Source organism: Megalobrama amblycephala, linkage group LG9 (assembly GCF_018812025.1).
Source record: "Megalobrama amblycephala isolate DHTTF-2021 linkage group LG9, ASM1881202v1, whole genome shotgun sequence".
Lineage (NCBI taxonomy): Eukaryota > Metazoa > Chordata > Actinopteri > Cypriniformes > Xenocyprididae > Megalobrama > Megalobrama amblycephala.
In genome coordinates, this window is record NC_063052.1 from 17,007,078 (window position 1) to 17,028,235 (window position 21,158).

At 36.3% G+C, this 21,158-nt stretch overlaps 1 protein-coding gene across 1 annotated transcript in view; it reads right to left on the reverse strand.

The window, feature by feature from the left end:
- The window catches only part of ctdp1 (CTD (carboxy-terminal domain, RNA polymerase II, polypeptide A) phosphatase, subunit 1), a 131,767-nt gene that overhangs the window by 33,147 nt on the left and 77,462 nt on the right, over positions 1-21,158 (reverse strand). The window contains exon 12 of the mRNA XM_048201892.1: positions 20,187-20,404. Within this exon, the coding sequence (XP_048057849.1) occupies positions 20,187-20,404 (218 nt within the window). The remainder of the gene's footprint in view (positions 1-20,186; positions 20,405-21,158) is intronic.

Consider the following 21,158-nt stretch of genomic DNA (forward strand, 5'->3'; position numbering starts at 1 on the left):
CCGCAAATCAATGCGTACAGTTGTATGGCGGAAGCTAGACTGGTGGATGGAACAAAACAGGCCCCCCATTCACTGCCATTATAAAGCTTGGTAGAGCCAGGATATTTTTAAATATATCTCCAATTGTGTTCGTCTGAAAGAAGATAATCATATACACCTAGGATAGCTTGAGGGTGAGTAAATCATGGGATGATTTTCATTTTTGGGTGAACTATCCCTTTAACTTTGGTTGAAGCAGCACAGACAGACAAGACAGGTCCCTGCATTCTGTTGACATCAAGCCCTTACTAGAATTCAATAAAAACTAACCAATGGCGGTACTGCATGTTAGATTGCTGGGGAAGGTGTCCACCATGGCTAGAAGACAATATGACTTTCATTTGCAATTAAACTCCTGTGATATTGTTGAGTTATTAAAAACGAAACTGTGTGTGACAGGAGGATAGTGACACTGCACATATAAGACATGGATGACATGACTGTTGTCACTGCAGGAGGACAGTCTAACATCCCAGCACAGGAGACAAAAAGTGACAGACTTGAACAGCTCCATCACTGCAGTAATCCAGCTGGACCTGTGACAGATGAAACCCTGCTGGTCCACAGTACCCACCCACAACACCTGACAATAAGCCACGGAAACATGAATGTTCATCTACTAGGAATGTGTACAACTACGTTTTTTCAAAATTGAGTAGTCAGTAGGTTGTCTGAATAATTAATCGACTAGACGGACTTCATGTCATTTATAATTACACTGAATTATGGTCATGTCCACCAGACGTGATAGGATGATTTCCTAAGGGATGTTCACATATGACAAGATTTTATGTTCAAAAAGAGTTTCACAAATGAATAATGCAATGCAAGTTGCATTCTTAGCATGACCCAAGGGGTGTTATAATGGGTATTAGCATAAACGTTTCATCTTTGGCCAGACATCTTAGGTCAACTACTTAGAGGTAGAGCAACAGTTTAAAGTTAGTTCAACAGAATAACACAACTGGTTTAACTGCACAGAGAAATCAATACTTTGTACTGATCAACAAAGTACTGTGTCGCATCTGTTTAGTAATTAGAACAGATGTGAGTCAATCATTAAGACAACAGAGAGATTTACTAAGAGAAAAGAAAAAAAAAAAGCATTTTCATATTTTGAGTTGTAGTAAATCTATTAGGTGTACATTTTTCAATGCCCAATCAGACTCTGTGTGCTTTGATGGCTGAATATGACATGACTAGCAGCAGATTGTCAGTTGCCTGGAGAATGTTACTGCATCATTACTGCTCTGACAGACAAGCATGAAATCACAATGTCAATATTCATAAGAGGAAAAAAAACAATGGGCACCATCCTGGGAAATATCAGCAGGTGCGTGAGTGAGTTGAGCTTGTGTCTGTGTATTCGGTGTAAAACCCCCTGCTGTACATGCATAATTAGCGCACTAAAAGACAAATTACACATGAAAGTTTGATCAAAACAGGTCTCTTAAGCCATAATGTTTAACAGTTTGTAAAACTCTATTTTGTATTTGAAATGATATTCATCTGAATGCATTCCTTATTGCAAAACAAACAGCAGACCTTATCTAAACTAGTGATGCAATGATCATGATTTAAATGGCCAATTCCAATTTTTTACAAACAAAGGGCTGATTCCGATACGGTTGCCGATCTTTTTTTTAAAAAAGTTTTTAATGTTGCTTATATGTCTATGTGGATTTTCTTAATATGCTTTATGTCAAACGATGTGCAAATTTATGTCAACACCATTGCTGAGTATTTTCTCCTTAAAACTGCAGTGAAAAAAAGATCGCTGGTGTCTGTGACATCACAAACTACCTTGTAACCAATCACGTCAACGTGCCAGCAGGCTTTAGCATATCATTAACAGCGAACTAGCAGGGAGTCGAGAAAAGCCAGTTTATCCCAGTATATTTTTAGGTTGATATAAAAAATAGTGTAGATTTAGCAATATGGTGTTTGTATGATGTTTATTAACGATGTTATGATAAACTATATGCCTTTCTCCACTGACGCTCTGAGTTGTTCAAACTATTTTGTAAGGATACTGATTGTTAGAAGGCAGCTGTCTGACTCTTACATGGCGAACAGGAACATGGTTTGTAACATTAGCGACACATTATTAGCCCTGGAGAAGTTTTGACATGCCCTGACATTTGTGCTTTTCAGTTGTTCATAAACTTTAATGGAAAAGGTGTCATTACACTGTATTCAGCACGAACTAGGCTATTCAGCACGAACTAGGCTACCATAATATGTGAGCAACATGTATGTACATGTTTATATTTTTGAAGGAATAACGTTTATGCATGGTTATTGAAAAACAAAAAACTTAAGTCACTGAAATAAGTCCAAAAAGCAAATATTACGTATGTGTTCACAAGACTTCTGGGTCTTGGAGGTTGTAGACTAGCGTTTTTGCTTCAAAATGATTTAAAAATTATCCTGCCTACTCGTTCATATAAAACAATAGAGAGATTTAAATTTTCTAAGACACTTTTTGTCAAGAAACGCAGTATGCGTGGAGGCATGAATCTTCATGAATAATGCTGTGATTCACACCTGAGAAGACAAAAGACCCGCATAATGACCTGCACAATGAGGCCTTTCAGTCAGGTAGGCTATGCGAAAAAACCCTCTGATAACAGGATCACATCAGCTATTGTATTAACGCAAATATAATGTCCACTCTTGACAAAAAAAAACAAAAAAAACATGATTTTTTAAAATTACAGTACCAGTCAAAAGATTGGATACATTACTATTATAATGTTTTAAAAGAAGTCTCAAGTCTCAAACCAAATAATGGTTTTCTATTTCAATATACTTTACAATATAAATATACTGTTATAAAGAGCAATACCATTGTTCTGTGTTTACCTCAGTAAGTTGACCGAGTGGATCTCTGAGCTGCGTGAGTGAGTGGAGGTGGGGCTAATTTGCATATTCATTGGTCCGCGTATACTAAATGAGGTAAGGGTGTACAGTTACATTTAAGCTATTTTAAGGCATGAAGACTTTTTTCTTTTTTTTTTTCACAGGAAAAAACATTTAAATGTCATTTTGGTGATCAAAGATGAGTTCTCAGGGATAAAATTATTGACTACAGTGGGACTTATGCAAATATATGTGTTGTTTATTTGCACTATTACAGGACAAACTGGCCGTAAACAAAAATATGTGTGGCCATTCAAAATTAGACGCAACCACTGCATTTTATTCACGATTCAAACAAAACTGCTACAAGATGCTAAGAGCAGTTTTCATTTAAATTAGATTGTATAATTTCAAGATTTAGAGCAAAAACAGCATGGTCCAACTTTAGCTTTGTGAAATTATGCTACATAAAACATACCTGCACAAAAGAAAAACGTCAGACGGACTGAATGTAAATGTCAGCAGGTGGCGCTTAACAACTGCGATTTAGTGTTTCCTTGGTTACAGCTGTACACAAAGCAGTGCTGCACTTATAAACACTACTTTAATAGCTATTATACGGAGGTAAGATCAAAAGAAAATGACATCGCAACTTTTTTAAGATAGTCAGTTCCCTTCAGAGGTACATTAATTTAAATCCCCATCACCAATTCAAAATCTTCCAATATTTTGAGCATCACAAACAGTGAGCTTGCTGTGCCTGGTACAGTATTTTCTCTACTGTCGTATCTTTGCTGTCCTCTCCTCTTTATGTCTGTCTTCAACATATCCCGCCTCTGGCCTGTGTTAACATTACAGACTTTGTATTATTTACACAAAAATTACATTTTGGGAAATTATTGCAATGCAGTTGTGCGGAACAGGCGGTTTACCCCAATCTTCAGTCCATATTCAACAAAACTGCTTTTAAACAGGCAAGGAAAATGACTCTGGACCCATCTCATGTGCTTTATCCTGAATTTGAACTACTTCCATCTGGTCAACGGTTCCGTACTGCAAGGTTTAGATACAACCGCTATAGGAATTCTTTTGTTCCTTTGGCTACAAGGCTGTTGAATTCTAATTCAAAGGACATGACTGTGTGATTATGTTATTGATGTTGGTGTCTTGTTGTGCAGCTTCACATGTATTGCCCAAGACAATTTTCCCTTAACATTGACAAATAAAGTATAAAGCAAAGTAAAGTAACAGATATTGGCCATAAAAAAACAAAAAATTATTTACAGTTGCTGACCGGTGTCTCTCTACTCTAGACCCTCTAAGCTACAAAATAGACCAGACTTTGCCTGTGGCATGAGGATAGCGATCATAACTCTTTCTCTCTCTCTTGTTGATTACACTCTGATCCATCTGCCCAAAATGAGCTCAGGTTAATATTTTATATCAGTGCAGGAGCCACAGGTCCTTCATTATATGCAACCTTCAGTGAGCAGCATATGTCAACTGCTGTCTCAGGAGCGTGCATGTAATGATCCAGAGGAAACTCAGCCCCTGCTCAAACCAAGACTAATTCCTCATCATTTATGCTGACTTCCAGATTCCCATCCAAAAAAGCACCGATACAAAATTCCCAATGTAGATGAATTTGCATTGATTCTGCCAGAGGCTGTTTGCGTGACTGAGGAAGACATAGTTGTTAATGGAAAGAGAAAAAAAAGAGAAGATGACGGAGCTATTCAGAGGTTTTGATCTTTGTTCAGAGCCCTCAGGGTTTTGCCCTGTAGCATTTGCATCTGTCAGCACAAATGTAGTACTAGTTTCCCCAGAGAATACACCACCAGAAGCTGTGCTACAAACAATCACTATACTTCACTTTGACGTGCTGAACATTTTCTGTTATGCTCTACTTTTAACCCATCATTATTAATATTTCCCTAAAAACTATAAAGATGTACACTAAGTATTTTTAATGCTTTATAAAGAAGTCTTTTATGCTCACCAATTCTAGTCAAACTAATATTTTGAAATATTGTTAGAATTTAAAAAATGGTTTTTCTATTTGAAAATATTTTAAAATGTAATTTATTCCTATTGTGGCAAGAAGAATTTTTTTTTATTACGTTATGAGGCTTAAATTCAGTTGGAGCATTTTGTATTTATTTAGACAAAATAGTACTGATTTAACATTCTGGCAATTAGATAATCAGATCTGACGAACAATATCACATGAATTAGTTTTCCCATTGGTTTTTCTTCTTAAATGCTCACATCGCTCATTCTCTCTGTCTGTTTTCATGGGGAGCTTTAAAAATGTATTTTCTCTAAATTCCTTCACTTCTAAAAGCTATTAGGATTCAAAACCATAGCTGGGAAGCAGGACCCCTTGACTGTATATTGCTCTGGGCTCCATACCTTTTTAAAAAATGTTCTGAGATCATCTGAACGCATAACTTCACCCTGCTAGCTTTGCCCTTATTCATATTATCATATTCTACTGTGGAAATGTTTCTAGGGAAACGTAACAGACCAGATAACTTACTGTTTATCTGTCAAAATTATGCATTTTGAATTATAAATGTTTTTAACATTCGGTAAATGGAAATTTTCGTGTTAACCTCTGTATGCCACAATGTTGTAAATGAAAAACAGACACACTACACCTCTGGCCATATTGCTCATTTCCTCTATTATTAATGGGTCTTGTTCGGTCAGATTACTCCAGTTCAACTTGTTAAAGTAAACAAGTCTTTTATTAAAAATGGAAACATATATATTACCTTTCTGTGTCAAAGTGATATGCTAAACAGGTCATCTGCCATAGGCCAGAGAACTGTTATTTCCAGTGAAGAAGGAAGAAACACGGTCCTAATTAACCCCAGCTTGAGTGTGATTTTGCTCTTGGCAGTTCTGTAAATTGGTTGTTGTATCTTTCTCTCTCTATTTCAAGGTAGAAGGAAGTTCTTCTGAAGTGAAGGACTACAATGCTACCATCTCGGCAGGGGTGGGAGGATGTCACACTCTTGTTTCATGCCCTTTATGGGCTTCAAGCTGAGGAACTTGACAGAGGTTTGATCGCATTAAACCATTACCCCACTGCAGAGAGCCTCCATGCAGCCTGTGTTTGGCTCCCTACCAGTTATGGAATTATTTCACCCAACAATTTTTTATATATATTTAGTGGTGTTTAAGGGAAGTATCACTATACTATAGCTTATACTTAGGGATAGATATTTAACTCCAAATTAGGGCTGTCCAAATTGGAATTTTTCTGATAAAAATCATGATAGTGATTTAAAATAAGATTTAAAAAAGCTCCAGGCTTGCTGTGCTTGTTTGTAGGGCAAACTGAAACATCTTGGTGTGTAAGCCACAATAATCCAAATAGACAAAAAGCAACCTGCAAAATATGAAGATAAACACACACAAAAAGCAAATTCAAGATTAACAAACAACAACAACAGCAACAACAGAAATGGATGGACCGAGCACCTGATAGTTTCAGACCTTTTTCAGTGGCTTGTTTGCAGGGCTGCACAAATTGGCACACAACATGTGATTAAAAATCAATATGAAGACAAGTTAAGTTTATAAGAGATTATCAGTTCAAGTGGGCTCTACGCTGCTTTGCTTGAACTAAGGTGTTACAGCGATCTGTCACGCCACATTTAAAGGCCCCGGTATACTTCAAATGAAATCGAAGAACGAACTAATGTGACGTCATTTCGAACAAAATCGGGCCAAAACGAAGTTCGTTTTGTGTTCTTTTTGGAAGTTCGAAACGGTTTGCCAAAGCGAACTTTCAGGAAAACACCTTCGTACTACCATTGGTCAGTGACGATAACGTAATAGGAGGTGTGCGCCGAGGCTCCGCCTTCGCGTAGGACGCGTCTTTTTACTCATTTGATCTGTTGATTTCATTGAGGTAAGATCTCTGCGGGTGAATACATGGATAGCCGCTTTATAGTATAAAATGAAGTTTTGCTTCTGATGAAATTAGGCACTAACACTGTTTTTCATGTTTGATACGGTAAAGCTGCTTGATTTTAAGCAATCTATTGAATAAAGTGCTATATGAAGACTGGAGTGCTACTTTGCTGAGCTCATGACAACATTCCCATGCTGTTATGATTTTTTCTTATGCTTTCTATAATAAAAGCTTGCTGTTTTCTCATTTTTGTTGTGTTTATTTTGTTACTGAGAAGAAAGTGTACAGCACCTTTTTACATATTCATCTAACCGTTGCTTGTGGGCGGTGTCAGATGTTCGTTTACAGTATATCGCTGGTCACGCATTTCGAACTTCATTTTACCCCTAAACGAAGAACGAAAAAGAACTTCGCTTGAAGTATACCGGGGCCTTTAGTGTGTCAAAATGACACACTTAAGTTTCATTATAAATTTTACAGAAAATTTCATTATAAAATCTCATTATAAAATTTACAGAATTTGAAAATTCAGACATTGTTTCATATTAAAAAGTAACAAAGCACAAAGCTTATTGCGATTACTGTATGGGAGGCACACTTCAAATAATGTTTAGTTAAGCTTTGTTAACGCATCAATAGAAAACAGCATAGTCTGAAACATCTTGGCTAAAAATCATTTCTCATTAAAATCGAGAGATTGAAATTTTCAACCCAGCTCCAGCTTCCAAACAGTTGACATGTTTACCTGTTGTATCTTTTCCATGTCGTGTGCATGACACAGTCAAATCATGGCACAAGCGCTAATTAAACAAAATGAATTTTCGGCCGCTGAAATGTTGGTGCATCACTACTGGCAACCACCCACCCACAACACCTTAATGATCTCATAGGTATGCACTAAAATCATGACAGTAAATTTTGCATTGACCAACACTTCACAATCTTTCTTTCTGTATATTTGAAAAAAGAAAAACTTTTTTTTCTTCTGATAATTGCATTTGGATGCCTGACCCTTTGCAGCACAGTCGAGGGGTATTGATTTGCACATTACAGGCCGCGGGAAGAACTGAATGCAGGCTTATGTAACAATGAAAAACTGTATGAACATGTATTTCTCAAGAAAAGTCCTTCACAGTAGTAATGACTTAACCCTGTAAAGTCTGACATAGGATCTAAATTAAGAAAAAGTCTTAAAAATGTTTAAAATCTCTATTTATGAAATGGAATATCGCACCTTCAAACTAAATATTTAAAAAAATCTAATAAACAAATACACAAAATAACGCCACAAAAAAATTCAGTACCTTACATCAGGCTTTTATGGTTCATATAATATAGAAAAAACACCCCAATTTTATTCAGAGGCTCAAACTGAGCAAAAATACGCAATTTGGTGCAGATGTTGTTATTTATTTAGCAAAAAAGTAATATGAAATTATGTAATGTAAGCTTGTACAGCTTGTAATGTAAATCAATGAGATTAACAGTATAACAGACTACTTGCATAAATTGCATATAATTATCAGTGGTCACTCTATATCTTCCAATAATCCAATAATTATTATTTTTTTTTTTTTTACTGTTGGGGCAAAATAATGCAAAGCAACATGATAATGATTGAGAGATGTACAAATAAAATTCTTCAAAAGCCTGATGCATCATATTTGATTATATTTTAAAATGATTTTTCTAAAAATCATGTATGGATAATCTAGTTGAAATATTACTAACAATATAAAAGTTATTCTTATGTTTAGTTTATAAAAATGTGTAAAGATACCTGACACGTGAAGAGACACATCATGACCTTAAGTTTCTTATAATTTTACTAAAAGGACTTTTAGTTTTACTTGATAAAAAAGTATAAACTATCATTTAGATGACAGAAGGCATGTAGTAGATTGAGTACAACAGTTTTTTTCAGCAAAGGATGACCATGTTGATAATTTAGAGGCCTTCGAATTCTGTGTATCAAATATAACCAATCAATCAACCAACCAGCACTCCTCCAGGACACACATACAGTGTATGGATTTTAAAGACTCCAGTACAAACGAACAGCGTTTTAATGTAGAGTAATTGGAGGTTTGCTCAAAAATACATTTGGTAATAGAACCGGCAGATTAAAGGGGAAAAGATTAGCCGGCTAATATACAATAGATGAGATTTCAGAGCACAACAACAGGGAGAAGGTAATTAAAGAATCAAGGAGGACTTTGTCTAATCATGTTAATTAAGAAGCATGCAAACTGGGACCTACAATCGTCTTTTAAGCCGAATCTTTAATTGCCCTTCGGGTTTGTGAATGCAGGCAGGGTTTGAGGTATGATCTCTGTTGTGTAGAGATTGTGCCAGGCTCACATTTCACTCTACAAGAGATATTCAGCTTTGGAAGGCTGAGAATGAAGCATAAACCAGCTAAATGAGTATTACTAACTTACAACCAACATCAATCAGTTTTTTTTTTCATTTGAATGTCTCTTTATATTGGTCATTATGTCATAAATATGATCATTCTGACATGACTTAAAAAAACTTGGGAAGAAACGTGTTTGAGGAACGTGATTCACTGTCCTTCAATACTTCCCTCTACAGACAGACTGTGGAAATCAAAATGATATTCACTGCAGTAAATTACAGAGGATGTCAGACAGCATGAGAGAGGATAAAATAAGAACCCAGTATGTGTTTAAATATCACAAACAACACGAGTCTGACAGTATCAGAGAGGGAGAGATGGGAACTATTCAGGAGGAAACAGCACTGCTATAGAAACACAGAGCGTCTGTGCACAACCGTATGGACAACGTGAAGAATGAAGACAACAACTGTCACATGAACAATGACACGCATTACTGACAGTTAAAGGTGATGTAACCTAAAGAACATCAGCTGATGATTCAACCCAGCACTTCACACATCTAAAACACACTCAAACATGCAATATGTTTGATATAGGCAGTAGAACATCACTTTTATAACCTGCAACACAGCACTCAACATATTTTTCTACAAGAAATGAAAGAAAAATGCATGCATTTTCAACTTAATTTTTTACTTAAATTGATTTTTTTGAAAGAAAAAAAGAAAAAACTTTGAGAAAAATATTTATCATCCATTTATTTTGACCTAATATTTATATTGTCCACTGAACTGGAATCAACAACAGATCATTTCTGTAAATACCAGTGGGCTGGTGAGTTGTGGTATATCACTTTATAGGCATTTTATTTCATGGTCTATTACAGGGGTCATCAACTATATTTGTCCAAGGGCCAGAATTTTTCTCTGCAGACACTGTAAGGGCCAGATACTCGTAATATAAAATAAAATTCGAATTGTATCCTAATATGTTATTATTTGATATACTAATTCTAATTCCAAATTTATTTTATTTTTTATATATTACCTGTACTGCAGCAAGCCACCAGGGGGCGATAGCGATATTTTAGGCTTCATATTTGTGAGGCTGTCAAGCTGTCCATCACTGTCACGCAATTGTGCGCTAATCCCAGGCAAGGAAAATTTTGACATTTGTGAAAAAATGAGCACGTGAAACAATAAAAGATGTTCAATGAGAGAACGCGTTTATCGTCATTCTTGACTGAAGGCAGGCTATGGCACAAGCTACTTTTCAGAAGGGTTTTTTTTTTCGTTAGATTTAAAAATAAATAAATATGGAACGGACCCGAATATTCAAATATTCGTTCGGTGGGTTGGTATTCGATTTGAAAATTTGACATTCGAATATTTTTTTATTTTTATTTTTTGCACACCTGGGATCCCCCGCGAAACGATTCTCATTCCCCCTTGAATAAGGCCGGCGACACACTGGCTGCGTGAGCGTCTCAGCTGCGTGGCGTGTCCGTTTTTATTTCGGCTCCCATATTTAACAGGTTGGAGTTTGCACACTGAGACACGCGTCTCAGGCGCGCTCGAGCCACGCGGAAAACGCCTGCATGCTAGAAATAGAACCGACGCGTGTTCCAGCAACGGGAGTGTTCAGAACAGCTGAGTTTGTATGGACCGAAGTGCATGTCTGAGCTTGTGTTTTGTTGCTTTGACACTGTGGAAAATACAATAATAGAAACAAAATGTATTAGCATTTTTACCCGTTATTATCAATCTAAATTAATCTCGTTTTTAAATTTAACTTAATTTCGTTTTTCTTTATTTAAATTTCATTTTTCTTTATTTAAATTTCGTTTTTTCTTTATTTAAATTTCGTTTTTGTTTATAAAAATTTCGTTTTTTCTTTATTTAAATTTCGTTTTTTCTTTATTTAAATTTCGTTTTTCTTTATTTAAATCTACCCTTACTGTGCCAATTTGTTAGTCAGAAAAATATTAGACTACCTTAAAAGTATTGCTTAATTTAACAGACCTGTGTGTGTGCGTTTTATATCACTAGTGCAGTGTCCGTTCTCGGAGCATAAGCCCTGCCCGCATGAGGTGCGCCGCTTCCCGCTCGCGCTGTTCTGACTGTAGTTTACTAAAAGTTTATTAATTCTGAATGTGTCGCGTCTCGCATGTCCATCTATATTGCACCAAATGCGACACTGCACTGCCTTGTGAAGTCGATTGGATGAACGGTTCTCGAAATAATAAAAATGCAAACGGACATACAGACACAGATTCCTGCCTTTATTAGAGAGAAAAATATGTTCAGCCCCTCTCTCCGAAGAGTCGATGTTCATTACTACCGAAGCTTCGAAGCTCAAAAAATGGTATTCGGACCAGCCCTAAACTTTTTTCCTCTTACAAGGCTATTCCTGAATTCAGTATTATTCTGGGGGCCGGATGGAAATCTCTGGCGGGCTTTACTGGTTTCAATCAGTCTGATGAATCCTTGACTGAAAGAACTCAATGAGCAGTTACTGAATCAATATCTGACTTCCCTGCTGAACAGTAAGTTTTCTCATTTCATTGTTGTCGTTTTTTTTTTTTTTTTTTTTTAGAAATGGAGCAATTAAATTGCAATTAAAGGTTTTCAGTAAGCAAAAAAAAAACAAACAAAAAAAAAACATCCAGAGAGGCTTCAGTACTGAAGAAACCACTCACCATGCTCAACTAACAAGATACAAAAGTTTGGGATTGAGATATATTATCTATATAGAGCTATGAGTTGGGGCCCTCGGGGGGCATCAGTGAGCTGTTGGGCTAGTTTTTGTGGCTTTAGTCGGGCTCATGTCGGTGACAGCTCGCTAATTCATTATGTTGGGCTGTTGGTGAGAGAGAGAACTCAGATTGGCTGTTCAGTTTAGTGAATGAGTCAGTGCACGAGAATAAAAGGCAAAGTTAAGAAAGCAAGGAAAGAAGTCAGGACGGCACAGACAGAAGACTGTTCTAATTTTACATCATCTTACCTGGGCATTCCAATACACAAATATTTTCATAACATTAGATACCTGAAATAAGGAAAGTGATCAACATGATTGATATTCAAAATGGTAAGCAAGCACTGCTTACAATTTGTATATCTGCATTCCTAGTTTCGGTTTCACATTTTTAATTGACGAATATAGACTATTGATACCTGCTGATATAGACTAGGTTATTCTTACACTTTTATCTTACAGCTTTTTGGGCCAGACGCAGCTGACGTGAGTCAACAACACAGTCCACAGACTTTGATGTCGGTTTGGTGTGTCACCGTCTTTATGCTCGCCATGGCTGTATTTATTTGAAAATAAAGTAATATTGTGAAAATACAAAACTTTTCTATTTCAATATATTTTAAAATGTAATTTATTCCTGGGATGGCAAAGCTGAATTTTCAGCTTCATTACTCCAGTCTTCAGTGTCACATGATCCTTCAGAAATCATTCTAATATGCTGATTTGCTGCTCAAGAAACATTTCTTATTATTATCAGTTAATTTGTTTGGAAACAGTGATACATTTTTCAGGATTCTGAATAAAAAAACAAACGGATAAGTTAGGGGGAAAAAAATTGAAAGTTCAAAAGAACAGCATTTATTTGAGATGGGAATCTTCTGTAACATTATAAACATCTTTACTGTCACATCTGATCAAATTTTACCTTTTGAAAGGTAGTGTAGATAAAACAGTATTTTGTGTTAAAAATACATAAAACAGTAAAGTATTATTTATTTATAAAGCTGCTTCATTCCAAAGTTCCTGACTATTTAAATACAAAAAAGGTTTAATATGTTTTTAATAGATTACTTTGGAAATTATTATAAGGGCCATTATTTCTCCTGTACTTTTTAATAATTTCAATAAAAATGTGAATATCATCTTGTTCACCATCAACCAAAATTGTAAGAATATTATTAGTATCGGTACATTTTTTCTTATATCAGCATTCTGCACTATGCCATGTTTCTCAAAGCTCTCATTTGAAAATAATGCCACTTCATAGAAAAAAAAAAAAAAAACTGACAATTGGTAGAGAACGAAATCAAAAAAGAAATCAAGGTTATAGGAAAACAAGACCACATGCCATGTTATTACTGATTTTGGCAGTTTATAGTACTTGATCTCAAAATATGAAATGAGTAAATGGTCAGCCTATTTAACAGCAGCTGCTGTGTATTGTTTATCGCTCAATTATGCCGTTCATGTCTCCGTCTGGTGATATTTTAATGACCATCATATAAGCAGTGGCTTTAGTGCCCACACAGTGATCAGCAGAGAGCCCTACAAATCAACAGTCAAACCTTCTTGACTCTATGCAGCCGCCAATGACGTAAAATCAAATCATCTCAACCGCACAGAACATTGAGTGGAGACTGATTACAATTGCAGGAGCTCTGGAGATGCAGAGGAGGAGATGTGAAGGAGAGTGCCAAGGTGGATGCAATGAATTATGCTTCATTCTTTTAAAAATTGGCTGTTTCCCAATTTAAAGAACAGACTTGCGTTCAAGTTAGGGCTGCACGATTAATCGCATGCGATTGTCATGCGTGTCTCATCAGTAAAGCCGGTTCTGTGATTAGTGGTAAATGTCCATCACCTGCTTTCAAATGGAGCGGCACTTAATATACAGAGCCGTAGTTCGCGGACAAGCTACGCAATATCGCGTTCATAATCGAAGGCGATTCATCTGCCCTAGTTCAAGTGGAGACTGTTCTTGCAAGGCTGGCTTGAAAGAACACAAATGTTTACTTTCACAAGCCATCACAGATTTGCGAGCTTGCAGCAGGAATCCCTTAAGTGAAAACAAGAAGTTTAAAGCTTACAGGCTTCCGTACGTCGACAGCCCACAGCATTTTCTGGGATTTCAAATGGTTTGATTCTCTCAAGTCTGCATTCAATGCATCCTCAATATCTCGAAGAACACATCCAGGTACTTTTATACGTCCTCTATACTTGCGTTCTTGAGTACTGGAATTGAACTTTGACGGTTGATGATGATGTAGTATGAGAACACAAGGACACAAGATTGCTTAAGAACGCATATTGAGAAACGGCCATTATCTTCTCAGAACTCAACCAATGGAGCTTCTCCATCCCTCTATCCTGGAACTCTTTTAAAGAGACAGCGCATATATACAAATTGAATCCATCTTTATCTGTGTGCAGTCTCTTTAAAACAGTTTGGAACATCTGAATTAAAGGGAGATGACTAACAACGAAAGTCATGAGGCTGTGTAAACCACAAAAAAAATGTTTTTGTTTTTCAGGAAAACACGATTATTGACGGCTCGTCAACACAGAATACAGAGGACTCATCTTTTTTGCATAGAAATTTTTGTCCAATAAAATGCCATCTAGAATGAACCACCGACCACGATATTGAAAATTATTTGCTGGGTTGTTTAACTCATGGCTTCAATTCCTTTGCCAACCATCAAGTGGTTGCAAAATAAGTGGTTGGAATTATTCATTTTGATTTATTGCTGCATATATACAACATAAGTTATCAGCCGATATTATAGATCAGTATTTGCTGACAGTGAACAGATTTACAATTGCATTAAAATACTGATCATTTCATAACACTTAAATGTAATAGTAAATCTCAAATTTTGTCTATTTGTCACCATGAACATTAAAAGATGTAATGCCAAAATTAATTGACAATATGAATGAACAAAATAGGGCAGAATTTTAATATTGGCCATTTATCGATTACTGGCCCACATAAAAATATTTAAATCGGCTTATAGATATCAGCCACATTTTTAATATCGTACATTCCTACTTTTGTCCACATTTCAACAGGAAAAAGGAGAGAAAACTGTGCTCGTCAAACATTTTATGCAACGAAAAAAGTTGGTGTAGGATTTAATTTAAAACACATTTTTCACTCTAAAAAAGTAAAAATTGCTCAGAAGTTACTTGTAAATTTGAATTAAACACACTGAATTAAACAAAAAAATAGTAGAAAGACTGAAACAGTATTTTCTTGTAAAACATGATCCAATAATGTTTAATTTATTTATTTATTTTTTTAATACAATGGGGGTTTTAGACTCCGGGAACAGCATATGTAACCGGCTGTTGATTATCAAATACAATGATTTAGACTCTTTGATATCATTGATATCTTACTTTGTAAGAAAGAACAGGAATTGAAACTCATTTCTTATTAGAAATATCCTACATGCCCAGTGGCCTGAGAAGAAAAAAATAATTAAAAATTTCCTCCAAACAACAAAAAAAAAAAATATTATCACAGGAACACAAATTATGTGCATATTCTGAGAATAAATAATTCATAAACAGGATTTGATTATCTCCAAAAGTGGCGCTTGTCTTGGCTGGAAAAGGCGCTATTTACGGAAGCTAACCTTTGGCCGCGGGCAGAGGAATCGGTCTCAGGTGGCCTGTGTTTGAGATAAGCTGTTTTGCCCATCTCTATTATTCAAAGCCTGATGCTGCCAGTGGCTCTTCCATAATCACTGAGTATTTTCTCTGCCAGCAAAACAGTTGCTTGAGTTGAGACTGGTGGTTCATTCAGAGGGACAACAGGAGGAGTGATTGTGACCATCGCATGACCTTATCTACATCTGGCAGTAACTTCAGTTTTGCTCAACTTGGCAAAGGTCAGTTCATTACTGTGGTCAACTAGACAGACAGATGTTATCACTCCATCAGTATGAAGCTAGATGATTTCCTCTGTCACTATCGCAGAGAAAAAGACAGGCAGCAAATGATACAGAGCAGCAAAAATGCTGTGAAGGTGCATAACACAAAAGAGACAAGAACCAATGACATTTGCGAGCATGACTGAAATATGAAAGCTGTGACAGAGGATATAAACTGAGTTCGATTTTTTACTTTAAATGTATGGAAACAAGCAATGTGAACACTCTCTAAACATCTCCTTGTTCCACAAAACAATAAAAAATAAAGTCATTCAGTTTAGAATGACATGAAGGTTAACTCCCTGAGGTCTGAAAACGCGCCGGTGCGTTTTCAGGTTTTTTTTCACATTGCAGCAAAACAGACTTAAAATACTCTGTCATTTTTTGTCATAGAGACATAAGTAATACATCAATTGAAACTATAGAATATCTTCTTTTATTTGTATACATTCAGAGTAAAAACAAAATGTTGTGCTTTTTGCAAAATAAAGAAAACTAAAATGATGTATGATCTGTCTTCTACCTCTGAACAAAGTTTAATCTGATAGTTCTCAGAAAATGAACTATAACATAGTGACTACTAATTACAAAAAACTTAGGTCTAAAGACACGTTGAAATGTCAGGTTTTAAATCATGTAAGTCATATCGAAAACAAAAATTCTGTGTTTATGTAATCTGTATGAAAAGAGACACATGTCAGAAATCCGTGATTCAGCTCATTATCCGCTAATGCGGCCACGCCCACGGAGCCAGCGCTATTCAGACGCAAATTATGAGTCAATACATGCATTCATCCTCTCAATCGTGTATTTATTGTCTTGAAAAGTGTTTATCTGTATGTAAAAGCCTGTATGTTAGCGACCTCTGGAAGACATGCCGTTAGTTCCTGGTTCTTCTTCTTCTTTAGAATAATTTGTGGACTAAATGTGCACAGAGAGCGCCCTCCGGCTGCAAGAATGAATTGAAAACACCATTCCTGAAATGTCCTCTTATTCTTTAGAATAAATTGTGGACTAAAGGTGTACAGAGCGCCCTCCGGCTGCAAGTATGAATTGAAAACACCAGCACTCATAGTTATAACAATGAATATAGAATAAATATAACTTTTCTGTATAGAAAATTGACATAAACATATGAGAATCCATCAATATTTCTCCAAATGTGAATGCTTTTAAACTAAAAACCTATATTCAGACTCTTTGCATCACAGAAATACATATATTTTAAAGACTATAATAGAATACCATTATTTTAAATTGAGCTGAGACAGGATTACAGAGGTTTTTTTTCACAGCCTACCTGACTGAAAGGCCTCATTAATATGCAGCACCATTAGAGGTTCTTTAAGCAATTCTTTTGTCTTCTCAGGTGTAAATGAGCCATTATTCATGATGATTCACGCCTCCACGCATACTGTGTTTCTTGACAAAAAGTGTCTTACAAAAACTAAATCAATATATTGTTTTATATGAACAAGCAGGCATTATAATTTTTACATAATTTTGAAGCAAAAACTCTAGTCTACAACCCCCAATACCCAGAAGTCTTGTGAACACAGATTTAATATATATTTTTGGTCTTATTTCAGTGATTTAATTTTTTTGTTTTTTCAATAACCACGCATAAACGTTATTCCTTCAAAAACACAAACATGTGCATACATGTTCCTCACATATTATGGTAGCCTAGTTTGTGCTGAATACAGTGTAATGACACCTTTGTCATTAATATGTTTATGAACAACTGAAAAAAGCACAAATGTCAGGGTATGTCAAAACTTCTCCAGGCCCCAAATCAGCCTCAGACTCCAGAGGGTTAACTGTTGCTTAACTGTTGTTTTTGGAGAACTTTCCTAATAAATCTGGGTTCTGCATACTAAAGTAAGAGAGTTGAACAGCAGCTGAATTCATAGTCATTGTGATCAGTGCACATCATTTTTTATTGACAAAGAAAATGTGCTATTCACTTCATCCATGCAATGTGAAAAATGTGCTTGCCTCTTGGAGGAGGAAAAGATTTAAAATCAAACTTTAATGAAAATGACATTTCTCCATCATAAAGCAACTAACGCACAGAGTTTAGATACGGAGTGTTTCCATGGCATCAAATTCTGCAACAGCGACCATTTCCTGCCAATTTTAAACTCCGAATGGGAGTGTGGAGCACTTATTAGAGCACTTATTAGAACACTGTGGTCTGACAAACTTTATATTGCTCCCAAGTGAAATTAATGGCAATTAAGGCAAATGTATGTGCTTTCTCTGAGTTGAAACTCTTTGTATAAAGTGGTTAAAGAAAATAGAATTATTTTTATGAGGTGGTGCTGAAGAGCAAATGTAATTATGGTAAAGACATGACTAAATTGTATACAGTAGGAGGATGTTGCACACAAATGCGGTTACACAATACATACATAACAGAAAAGAGCTTTGCTAATGGTGGAAAGAGCTGCTGTCGTTCAGCCTTTCATTTCCATCCTAATGAACTGATTTATTACTCATTTGTACATCAGGATGTGCTGATCAGCTAATTTAAATGATTTATATATTTATATGTACATTAGTTGTCACTTTAAATCAGGGCCAAGACGCTCTACCCGCACCCAACAAAGTTAGGGTGCTAGGGCATTAAGGATGATTGAAAATGAACTTTGGAGCAGTTCGGTTCTGGTGATAAAGCAATCCAAACACATCGCACTGACGAACCAAGCTGTATCATAACTCAAAATGGGAAATGTTTGACATAAAAAGAAGCAGTGTCTGAACCTGTGGCACATGATTCGTCGCTGTTGAAAACCAAAGAGTGTGTCTCTTCATCTTAAAATGTTGTTCAAACACAAACAGGTGTATGCTCTGACCAATGAGAGGACAGCTTGACTCACATGTGACTTGCATAAATATATTTTGGTACACTTTGAAATGTTGCTGTGCGAAAGCAATCCGAACCAAGAACAAAATTCACAACAATTTAAATCTCTGTTTCAGAACAAAGCTAAATTATTTTTTCTATGCTTTTTTTTACAATTATGGTTACAATCTCTCTCTCTCTCCCCTTCCCTGCACTTATATTTTAAGCGATTTAATGGCCAAAAAAAGATAAAATAAACCAAGTTAAATATTAATTTGACTGAAAGCATTTATTTTAATGATATAGCGATTATATCTTTAACAATAATTCTTTTGGCCAAGATAATTGTGATGATATGAGTCATAAACACAATCATGGGATTACTGTAGGCAAATACAAGCTAATTTTTGATGTTAAGTGGAAGAAATCCCAATAAAAAAAACCTACCGCAGACTAAACAGAGTATGTTGCACACATCTGATGCAAAAAAACTGGCAAACTCTGTCAAAAATCCAAGTTCTTCCCCAAAAGAGTTTTTTTAACCCGTTTCTGACTTAAAAAGAAGCGAAAATTACAACTCCAAAACAAATCATGGGTTTGTCATCGACAAAAGCAACGCGTGCAAAAACCTTAACCATTTTCTGATTTTATTGAGAGGTTTCAACTAGAAAAAAAAGATACAAAAATGTGTGGAAACCAGGCTGTAATCACTGGATGCAGGTCCTCCTGGAGCCAAACAGACAGTCTGAGACACTCAAATAACTTATTTTTCTCCTCCACTCATCTCATTGTTCACCACTCTAACCTCCTAACGATTACGCTACTGCATTCATTCAGTTGACACAGGAGGTAGATACAACGCTGTGGGCTCTGAGTCACTGCTAATGACTGCTAGGGAGTGGAGAAACTAGATAAAGTAGGACAGGTCTAATATTCCAATGGAAAATTGGTTACTGTATGAGCCATATGATAAAACACTAGCTTGCTTTCCTGTCCGTTTAGCTGTTCCAGACAAGAGTGGGCCGGACCAGAAAGCAGCTTCTCACACATGCTGATCTGACAACATCCTGCCGACTACACCAATGTCGGACAGAAGTCTAGGCAGCAGGTGGGGCATTTGTGCTCGGACAGGAAGATGTAAGAGGACGTGACCCCACCTTCTGCTAGATCTTTGCTTCCAGACATTGCCATGGCAACTGGCAGTGTTATTTGCTGAAGACAGTGGCAGTTTCGGGAGTACAAGGGCCTGCTGGAAATCAGGCACAGCAGTGTGTTGCTAATCAACTCTCAAATCGCTGAAGCAAGCGGTTTAAAGCTCAATCACCGAGACATATTTTGACGTTAAAGTACTTCATGTGTATTATAGGTGCTATAATACAGCATGCTTTAATGAAATTCATTCTATGAATTTTGAGAACAAAATTGTAATTTACTTTACTAGCACTGGAGATGTAATACCTGTACGTGTTCCCTGTTACACAGACGTCTTCTCTGGTTGACGTTTGGGCGGTTTCTTCAACAACTGCAGCCAGTGACGGGACGTGATCTGATGCTGGGGCTTTCTGCTTGCTCGTGTGGGGCCTTTCTTCCTCGTCCTCCTCCTCTGCCTCCATCCTCTCCTCTTTTCCTTTTCCATCACTTTCATTGTCACTCTCTTCCCCGAGGATGTCATCCACCTGCCCAAAAGAGGAGTTTAAATTAAAGGATCTGTTTATACAATGGAGCTAGACAAGTTGACAAATTCAAGATACTGTATATTCTCATAATTTTCCTTGTTTCAACTTTTAGAACTGTAGTTATTTACTGCAATTCCAAATGAAAATGTAAACTTTTAATTGCTACTTCAGGGAAATGAGTGTTATATCATTTAATTAAATAATAAAGAAAAAAAATGCTATTATTCTACTTTTTTGGGTCAAAAATGACAGCGAACAGCCATTTTTGAACAGCCTAAGAGGGTTATAGCCTTGAACTTTTACCCTTAGGTTCTGAACACCAAAAAGCTGTTGTTTTACATGTAAATGTGTGATTTCACAAGTTAATGCATGTATCAGAAAGTTTAGCAACTTAGTTTGGTATTTTTGTTGGTTTTGAGCTATTAAAGTTACGATGTGTGCTCATAATACAATGAACTCTTCCAAAAAAATTCAATTTGTCATGATATGACCCCTTTAACGTGTATGAATGTTAGCACTCAAGTGTTTAGGCTTGGTCTGAGCTTTCACTGATATGTGTTAGTGCTTTCATAAAGGCAGACCCGGGGCTCAGATCACCCCAATTATTCTTAGCAAGAGTTGTTAGACAGGCACTGGCAAAAATGATCAGCAACTTCACATCCGACTGATCTCTCTGCTAGCCCAGTGTAATTGCTCTCTCCTTCTCTTGGGAATAGCAATCACACACACACCATTTTCCTCCTTTCCGTTTATT